Genomic DNA, 10,592 nt, shown 5'->3' with positions numbered 1-10,592 from the left:
CATAATTCCCATTACTCTCTTGCATAAAACTTCCAAGTACCCATACTACTTTTTTTCTCCAAAGTAATGTTCTGCAAGTTTACGCTCAGGTAAATATGCACATCAAGTACCCCAAGTAATTTTTCAGAGTTAACAGGCCCCTCACCCTGGAAACCTTTGTTCTACAATCTACCTTTACAACACATAATTTGCCTGTGCTCAAGTTACCAATCAAGTCACGTAACTCAGCACTGGTGACTTGCACTACTTACAATTCTTACAGCTCTGTGCAGATGCGATGGATACTTTTTTCCCCCCCACCTATAAAAGTGTTAAATCACACACAGCAAACAACTGATCCCTTCAGAGCTAAACACACTTATTCAGTCACCCTACCATCTGAATTTAAAACTTATGATGTTTGAGAATATAAACTCAAGGGCCTCACAAAATACTAGTACGTAACATCAGCAATGTAATTCTTACAAATGCAATTTGAAAATTAAAGGAAGGAATATGAAAATCTTGTACCAACCCTTTTTAAAGGCTTACTGAAGAAAAGCCACATCAGTGATCAAGAAGGTTCATCAATAAACTCTTAGGACTCCTACATGAAAAGCAGCTCTGCCAATTAAAAAAAGAGATTACATTTATTAAGCTAATGTTTACCTTAATTTCTAACCATTTGAGTGGAGAGAATCACACGAGAGGATACAAATACAATAATTCTCCTTCTACGTCCTTTCTTCCTCCTTGCTGCCCAGATACACACCAGAAAATTACTGAAAATTCAACCACTAGTATCACATAATGATCTAAAATTATTAGTTTCTCTTTTGTTCTTAACAGTTAAGAAACCTCTTTATTTTCATGTTACTGGACACAGTTTTCATGTTCTGTCCTTCACTTTCCCATTTCAATTCCCTCACTTCCCACTTGAAACATACATTAGTTTACAAACTATCAATGGCCACATTTCCAAATTGGTTTTCTATATCCATACAGCTTCACCTCCATCTAACAGCAGACTTAAAACCACCTCAGTCTTCTGTCTTAACTATAGGTTTTGAGGCAACTTGTGTATTGATATGCAATATCTAAGGATTACATATAAAACACCAAGTTTCACCTATTTGTGTCTTTTACTTAGTTTTACAACAAACAGGAGCTTATCCATCAACACGAGAATTAGAAGAGGATTTCACACATGGGGAGCTCAAGCAGAGTTAAGATGTTTCCATACAAATTTTCAGAAGTTAAGTGCCAACAGCATTATTTCTGGTACTTACTGCTCAAATCAAATTCTCCTGCCTGCAGACAAGGCATCCCTTCTGCGTGCAACTGTTTCTAGTAAACACCAATTAACAACCCAGCTTGAATATAACCTGGTGGCCTTAACACCAGTCCCCTGGGATTTGAGATCATTTATCCTTATTCCATAACACATGATCTGAAACCGGCTGCCTTTCAGTCATTCGTCCACCTCATTCTTTCCACATGGTTTCAGCAACCGATGCTAATATACCAACAGCCTGAAGCTTCCCAACCAGTCACTGCCAACTACCCCCAGTTTACGGTTATGTGTAAGTTATTCCAACCCCCTTGTTATTCTATGCAGGCAATTACAATCAAATAAAAGTTCTTCCTATGCTGCTTTAATTTTATGTGAGATCTTGATTTTGGAAGAAACAAATTATTTCCCTTTTCACCCCTCCTTACATCTACTCTCATTCTTGCTGTCTGAAGCCAGCCTGAAACACAAAGGCTAAGGCAAGGTCTCAGAACTTGGGGAAATTCAGATCCTGTTCCTCTTACTGTTGTATTAAGCAACTTAATGCAACACTGAGTAGTCCACTTTGTAAATCACTTGGATTACTTAGAATACAGAGAACTTTGCTACACGAAAGGAGCTGACCAAATCAAACCCCGAGATTAGGCCTGATTACAGTTAGCTAACTCCCAGCAAGAATTTACATGGATTTTCTCATTTTTTAAATGTACTCTACCTTTTTATGACTAGCACCTTAGTTAAGCCCTCTGCTACTGAATAACCGTACCAGGTAGAAGAAAAGACAAAAGCAGGACTCATTAGCAGAAGGAAGTTTCAATTTTCAATTCAATATATACTGAAAAGTCCACTTCACGTTAAGCCTGTTTAGCAAATAACCTGTTAGAAACTATTATACAAAGTGGGTTCAGTAAGTGCCTCACCTTTTTATTAAATTTAAATTCTCTATGAATTTTCACTGCGTTACAAGCAACTTTCAGCTTTGAAACAGAGTAAGTACTGCTGGTATCATGGGAGCTGCCTCTGCTGATTCTGTGCCAGTCAGGGCAAATCTCACCACAGTACAGGTGACGAAAATTGTTACACCCTCTCTAATCTACTAACATTTGTTCTTGGCCAGCTACCCAGAACATTCAGAGGCTTGGTAACTGTACATGTGCCACGCTGTTCCAGTATCGCCTCCTGCCCAGGTGATGGCAGGGAGGAAAAGTCAAAAAGGCATCTGTTTTCTGCCTCTGGACTCTGGGGAGATACTCTGGCACCTCCCATTCAACACATGATATACTGTCTCATTAAATGGGCACACACCATTTCTCCCTCTCGGGACTCTCGTCACAGTGTTTAGGACTCCTGCTTGTTTTGGACAGAAATCAGAGCTACGGTAAAAAGAGGTTTTGTTAATCTCAGCTCGCACTCCCTTGCTGCAGAAATTGAACACCGTACAGTGAATGAGAAAGGGTGACTTTATGATTAGAGTGTAGAATGATAAGCTAGTTAACGGGATTTTATTTTGCTGATAAAAGTAACTGTGTGATGTAGGATGAGTCACTTAAACCAAACTTTTCTTTATGATGCATTTTTTAATGGAGACCAATTCCTCAAATATACTAACCGCTTATGATTTCAAGCAAAACCAGTGCAACCTTAGAATATTCTGCACATCTGGTAGAAAGACACATTATATCATACATGGTATAAATATATGGACAAAATTCAGAGGACTGCACTTGACTAATTTGCACCACTGTTACACTGCCTGCTTTCAGAAGGTCACCTTTTTTCCTGTTTCAGTGTTGTCAGTGGCAAAATACAACCATCTTCATCCAGCTTAGCAATTGCTGACAGGAATCCTGGTTTCCTAATCTCGCCTAAACAAGTCTGTCCCAGAGATGTGCATCCCTCCCTAGAGCAAATAAACTGGTGCTTCCAGGCTGTTACAGTTCCAGTGCTGTGTTCCTGCAACTTGTCTTGTGTTTGTGAAAGTGTTTTAGAGCCCGTGACATGGTGGGGTGGGGGAACAAACAAAACAATGAGGGGGGGAAAAAAAAAAAAAAAAAAGAATTTCAAAGCTTAGCAAGTCAACATCTTCCAACAAAAACAGGCTTCCCACAGAAATTATGTCTGAACTAGGCAGCCAAGCTGCAGAAGTAGGTCAACTAGGTTATCCCAAGAAGAAGTGTAGAGCACCCTGGGCACTGGGTGAAGCAGCCAGGGTGCTACGTAACCATCGCACCATGCCAGACAGACACATCCTTGGGAGTCTGAAAGAAGATTACTGCAGCAACAACAGCAGAAAGGGTAAAAAGACAAAGTTAAGAAGCCGATTGCCACATAAGCCAAGAGGTGAGGCAAAGATAAGGAAAAAAGAGGTGTTCTTTCCCTTGGTCCTCAGGAAAGAAAAACAGTATCAGAGCCTCTGTTGTTTTAAGACAGGAAAACAAGGGCTATATCTGCCCTTGTCTTACACATTTGGAGATGGTACAAATATATTCCAGAATTATAGAGCCACTGAAGAACACAAGCGCTAAGAGAAAAGGAAAATATGAGGTTACACTGGAGAAACCCTCTGGCAGTGGGATCTGTTCGGCCACTTAGCAGTGCCTCAAGAGAAATGATCAGTACCTCATACCACTAGGTTATTTGTAATGGTGCTACCACAGTGCTAGCAGATACGCTGTACGGAACAATCTTGGCTGGAGGATCCCTTTCTAGAGGATGCCCGAGTCGCAACTCCTCTTCCTCAGCTCGGCGGTGCCACCCGCTGGCTGCAGGCATGAACATGACAGGGCGCTTGGGTACCAGGCGATGAGCTCCTCCCTCCATCACTGTGCTTCCTCCCTCTTCAAAGAGTAAGAAAAGTCTTTTAACCAATCTCTTTTCCTTTCTACAAAGTGTGGCAGGGAGCACTGCCACCTCCAGTTCTCCGCAGCCTTCAGAAACTGCATGACAGTTTTTCCACCAGAGAAGAGGGATTTAGTGAGTCAACAAAATCCTTCTGGCAGAGTATCAGCCCTTGCATAAATCCATTAAAAGGCATGATGTTCAAAGAGAGAGAGTAAGGATGTCACTGTCAGCATTTACGAATTCATAAAGGCAAACACATTCACAAACTTCTAATGAAGGGATGTGGTGTGCAAGGAACAAATTATAGTGAGATGTGATGCTCCTTCCTCATTTCTCTTAGAACAATAAATAAAGAAGGATTTATAGTCCTGTGAAATAAGAAAGGGAGATTATTCAGAGGGCAGGGGTTTTCACTCTGTTAGACTGACAGACACGACCCTTCTAGGCTCAAAGCAGCTTATGAGAGGATGTCCATTAAGCCACAAAATAAAGTATGTATGCATCATTATATCAACACACAGATGAATCTGCAAGAATGTTGCTACTTCTAATGCATTTTTCTTTTGACTAGGAAAACTAAGCATTTTGGCAACGTGCAGAAAGCATTTAGAAAAAGAATTAGCAATTCCTCTATCAGACTTTCTTAAAGTTCTAGACATTAAGTTAAAGCTGGGTAATTGGAAAAAACGAACCACCAAACAAAACCCCCAAGTCCTTGTGCAAACACACTCAGAAGAACAGTTAACCATAAGTGAGAGAGACTGTTTTAGTCAGAGCACCTCAGAAACATCAATAAAGGGACAACTCAGAAGGAAAAAAAATCATGTGGAAGAAAAAAAAAAAAAAAGGAGGTATATGTTTCCATAATCTTAAATAATGAAGGCAGATGTATATGCATGGATAATCCCTCTCAGCCGGTTTCATATGAAGGCATATCAACAACTAAAAAAATAAAAGTCTTTACAGATTTGGCAGTACCTTCCCACCACTGCAGCTAGCACATCTCCCAGCGGGGAACTGCTGAATGCACACCTTCTGGCAGAACTCCGCTCAGCAGGAGGGATGGTTTTGCCCCCTGCCGCGTGCAGGTGAAGGCTAACTATTTAAACAAGTCCAGTTCATACAGGCTGCTACGGGTGTCAAGAGAGCTCTCGGAAACTGCTCGGGATGTTGGCGAAGGCAGCAGCTTCCAGGAGAGAAGCAGTAACAACCAGCTAAGAGGGTAACCACTGCCAGATATAGCTGCAGTAGATGAAGGCAGGCGTGAGACATGCAGACTAATACTATGGCAAGTAACAATTCCACTGAAATGACTTAATTTTGAGAGTTGCATAGGAAATGTGGAGCTATGGCACTTGTTTCACAATCAGCTACTTTCCGTCTCTCTTCAAACTTTCACTTCCACAATTTTGACGCTCCAGTTGGGCAAAAGTCTTTATTTAGGAATAAGCGAAAGCAGGCATTTAAATAACAAAGGCATTTCTCTCTCTGTGGATTTTGTCAGTTGATCTGTGCTCAACTCAACAGCAGCATTAAATTCTTGTATTTCTCAAGAGAAATGCTGTATTTCTGCAGAACCCAGTGGCTCTGCACACCCACATGACGGCCAGTAGCATTTCAAGTCACCCCCACAACGATGCCAGTCCACATGAAGCACAGGAACGCTTGTGAAACAAACATGAGTAAAACCTGAGTTTGCATTGAATGATGGATGACAAGCCAAAGACGACCTGTTCTCACCAGCCCTGCAGCACTCTTCAGAGAGAGAGATGGATGCCATCATCCCCTTTCTCCCCCATGTCTCTACCGCAACTGCCAACTGTTGCAGCCTTTTTCAAAAAAATACTAAAATACTAAAGAAACAAAATTCAGCTACCTAAAAAAAAAAAAAAAAAAAAAAAAAAAACCACCAAACCAAAAAACCCAACAAAAAAAGCGCCCCAACCATCCAACAAATTTCTTTAGGTACAAACCAACAATAAATTGCTGCTTTTAGCAGAAGCACTTTACTAGGAATGCAGCAGGAGTTTATATTTATGCATGTTTGGTTTTTTTAAGTTCACATACTAACAAAACAGAAAGAGTTCACAAGTTCATTCATTAACATTTCTCCAGTTTTCCTTCTACATATTTTATTTCAAGAACACTGTGGTCAGAACTTCAGAAAAAAAAAAAAAGAAGAAGCAAGTTAGTTCCCAGATTATTGATCTCATCAGATTTTAACCTGCCAAAAATTATGGACTGATCAATAAATCACTGTAAACTCTTGAGCTTGCTGGGAAACATTACTCTCAAGATTTATCTTCTTTTTGGTAAAGCCCATGTTGCCTCATGGACAATCTCTACGCATGGACTAGTTTGCATGCACCAGAGAATGCATAACAACATGTTTACTGCGGATTCATTTCCTTTTCCTAACGAGGACTCCTTCTCAGGAGCCAGCCATTCATGCACACTGTGTGAGCAGGAAAGAAGCCTGCCTCTAGAATAATTACAGTTTTCTGTTGTCTGCCTTCTCTTTAAAAAAGGATTCTTTCCAAGATGGAACCAGAGTTCTCTTAATCTAAAAGATCATTCCTACAAAATACCTAGAAAAAATTTGGAAGGAGAATTATTTCATAAATCATATCTAAAATTACTTAAGAGTATCTAACAAATTACAATCCAGAACTGCAAACAGATGTGTATGTGACTCATCTCATATATTTACGCACAAACCGATTTTTTTCTGAATTACTTGTAAGAATAAATCTAAAAAAGATAATTATGGTTAACTGAGGTACTGATACAGTTGGGGGGTGGGGAAACAAGCTTTCCAGCACACAAGCCCTTTGATACCTTGTTTAAAAATATGTAGTTAATTTACTCACTTGTTCACACTTCAGCAGACAAAATTAGTACTAAGACTGAAGTCTTAAGCAGTATACATCAATTTATGAAACAAATAACCCCACCAAAAAACCTGAACCCCACTGACATCAAATGCTGAAGACAGTTCTTTAAAATAATGAAAATAAAATGCAATAATAAACTTAATCATTGCCTGTAGCAACACTTAGTTTTAGAACTGAAAAACAAGAAATACATATGTTTTAAGAACTGCAAGGTTAAAGTTAGAAGCAGATGATATGCAGAACTACACAATTTTATTTGTTTTTACAAGAAGGATACCCAAAGTCAATCAGCCTTAAGGAAGGCCTATAGAATATGAGAAAAGTGCATTAACAAGCTATCAAAACAAACATATCTCAAAATACTACAGCATTGACATAACTCACCAGTACTATAGTATCTTTTAAGTTCTGTGCGTCTGATGTCTTTCAGTTGACTGTATTTTTTCTTTTTCTTTTCCTTGTCTGGAACAGTTTCCTTTTCCCCAGCAAATTTACAGTTGTCTTCAGAGGAACTGATTTGCTCCAAAATAACTTTACTTTCATCATCTTTCTCAGAAGGTGTTTTGGAAACAGGAGATCCAGGGGAATTGGCAGAGACAGCCTCGGTGTTTTGTTTGGCTTGCCTCTTCTTTTTCAAACTATGCATAAAGAAAAAACCCACAACATTAAGATGCAGCCAACATCTACAGACAAGTTAACTCACTTGCTAATTTGATTTATTTTATTATTTTTTTTACAATTAATTTAATAACAGAATTCCTTACAACTCAGTAAAAACCACACACTTTGCATCAGTAACTTGGTAGCTAAGGTTATCCTACAGCATATTCTTCAATCATCATATCATCATCTCAAGCATATCTTCTCAAGAATAACAAAAAAAGATAGTTTTTACCGTTGTTTACTGGGGGGGGGCGGGGGGGAGGGAGAGGAATGGGGAAAAAGAAACAAAATACATCCAAAAGTTGTTTTGTTTTTAAACCACCATACAATCTAAATGTAGAAACAAGACACTGAATCACATTTTCAAGATGAAGCTTAGGATAAAATAAAACCTCAGACCATAATGTATTATAATGCAACAGCTAACATAACAACTTCACAGTCAACTGCTCCTGCTTTATAAAGCTACTTGTTTTGATATAAACTTGTTGTTCAGTTCCATTTTGTCCAAGGTTATCTCCCAGCGGCCACCCATGCTACTCTCCATCTGCTCTTGCACAACCCACACCAACTGGTACTCCAAGTGTCACCCAGCAGCTCCTGCCGCAACATGACCGACGCCGCCACACACTGCTTGTGCGGGAACATTTTCCAGCTTCTGTAGCTCTTCTGAGAGCTTATCACTATAGCAACAGGAGTATTTTCTTTTTAGAAGACTCCTTAAAAGCACAGCTCAAGCGAGAAAGATGCTTCAGGAATCCTATCATGGAATTTTCTCCTAAATCACCATCTTTAGCACTGACTTTGCTTAGTGAGAGCAAAGGCTGACTTTATGGGCTGAGGGTCAGCATCACTAGAACAGTCCCCAGTTAAGAAACACTGACACGTACCACACAAACCAAAAAACTAATCTACCTAATGATCCTTCTCTCCAGTACATTAGCTTCTTACCTACAAGGTACCTAAGGGAGGGAGTAGTATATTAATCTTCTTGATGCTAAAAACTTCATTACGTGCACAGGAAGAAGTAGGTGTAGAAAGTACAATCAATGAGTCACCACAAATGGGAAAAGGTTTCATGATATCACAGCAGTAGTGTGCGTAAGGGAAAACTTAATACATTAAGTAATTAATTAAGTAATTAATATAATGCAGGAATTTCAGAGATTCTTCCTTCCACCTTTTATATTTATATTCTATCAATATATTTTTTCAGTCTACAAGACAAAAATAAATACACAGAACATTTGAGAATTATGGTAAGACATTTCAGGCTACGCTTTTTTTTTTTTTTTAAATAAAACATTAAAACCAGTTCCCAAGTGCAGAATATCCAGCTTCAGACCTTGGAGAAGGGTGGTGTTTTTAGACCACATGCGACCAGTGAAACACTTCAAAAAATTGTCTTGCAAAAGCCGAGTCTATCACACATGTACATATACATATTTCTTAAATGCTTCCCGAAGTATGGTAGCAGGAGATCCACATTCTGCAGCCAACTCAGTGAGGATGGGTCCCTACTTCTGCAGTGGTTCCCCATTAATTCAAACCCACTGATTTGTAAGACAACTAGTAGTAGTTCACACTCATGCTCTGCACAGCAAAAGAGATTTAGTGTGTGAAACTTTACAGATCAGGTCCTGACTACATATGAAAACAACCTACAGGGATTTATAAAAGATAAAAGGGAATACATCTATATAACAAATGAAGTGTTTTGTTTAGACTAATGAAAATTTGAGTATGCAAAGGAAGCTCATTTTTGACTAACGAGCCACAGTCCTGATCAAAGGCTGCTGTAGCAACCGCAAAACATTACAGTCACATTGCATACACAGTGTCTATATTTAGCCCCTGTAGAAATCTTTGCAAAGCAGCCCTCTATGCTGAAATGGCATATCCTTACTTCACGGCTGTACTTGATTCCAGGCTTGTAAGCCAGGCACGGCCCCGACGCTTTACTCTAGCGACTCAACAACCTTCCTGCACGTGTGCGTATCATGGGGTAGCCCAATCATCTGCTTCAGTAGATGAGAACTGGCAAGCACCCACAAGTAGCCCCATTTCTACTCACACTGCATCAGCGCCTTCCATCCTCAGATTCCTAGTCTGTCTGTTTTGATCACAAACTCTGTTAAGTAAGCTTTCTGTAGTATATACGTAATATTTTGACACAACAAAAGTTGCTAATGTAAATATAGAACCCTATTTTGGAGGGGAAAAAGGAAAAAAAAAAAAAAAAAAGAGAAAACCCTCTCTAGAGGTCAACAGTCCTCATGACAATACTAACAGCTTCCATCAGTACTTCCCTTAAAACATACTGATTTGAACTAGAGTTCTCAAAGTTGCCCTAGGCAACTTTAAGAATAAAGAGCTAAAACAGAACTGGTCCATTAGTGATAGAAAAGAGGAAAGCAGAAACAACCATCTGAACTGATTAACTGCAACGTAACTGACTGGTGCTTCTCTCTGCAGTGTTTAATCCTGCCCGATTCCCATGTACCACAGCCCACCGTGAGCTCATCACACAACCCACAGCATCCCCGGCACACAGCTGCTGCTGTGGATGGGCAAGGCCACAGGCACTTTTCAGGGAAGAGTGATCAAGAATCTCTGTACTCCGTAATTTCTATTCCGTCCTCATGGCAGGCATCAGATTTTTCAGATAGTGCTAAGCCTACTCCTCCTGCCCACCGCTCCGTTTCAAGGCAATGACCATCCAACTCTCAAAGCAGCAACCTTGGCACTAGAAAAATACCACATGAGGACTGAGTATCCATGATGTTCATCACAGGCCTCGGAGTTACTGCAACTCTGCCTGGGGTTATGATCCCCGCTTGGAAGATACTGCTTTTAGAGATCTCTAAAGCTTGGCCAAAATTTACACAAAACCCCTCCACTCGCTCCTGAAAAACCTCGACTAT

At 39.8% G+C, this 10,592-nt stretch overlaps 1 protein-coding gene across 1 annotated transcript in view; it reads right to left on the bottom strand.

Annotated features, from left to right (window-relative positions):
* The window catches only part of NCOA7 (nuclear receptor coactivator 7), a 102,156-nt gene that overhangs the window by 47,873 nt on the left and 43,691 nt on the right, over window positions 1-10,592 (bottom strand). The window contains 1 exon segment of the mRNA XM_009645251.2: window positions 7,390-7,643. Coding sequence (XP_009643546.1) covers window positions 7,390-7,643 — 254 coding nt within the window.

This window comes from Egretta garzetta, unplaced genomic scaffold (assembly GCF_000687185.1).
Source record: "Egretta garzetta isolate BGI_Z169 unplaced genomic scaffold, ASM68718v1 scaffold18, whole genome shotgun sequence".
Classification (NCBI taxonomy): domain Eukaryota; kingdom Metazoa; phylum Chordata; class Aves; order Pelecaniformes; family Ardeidae; genus Egretta; species Egretta garzetta.
Note: the sequence above shows the minus strand (reverse complement) of the source record. Positions and strands in the feature narration are given on the sequence as shown.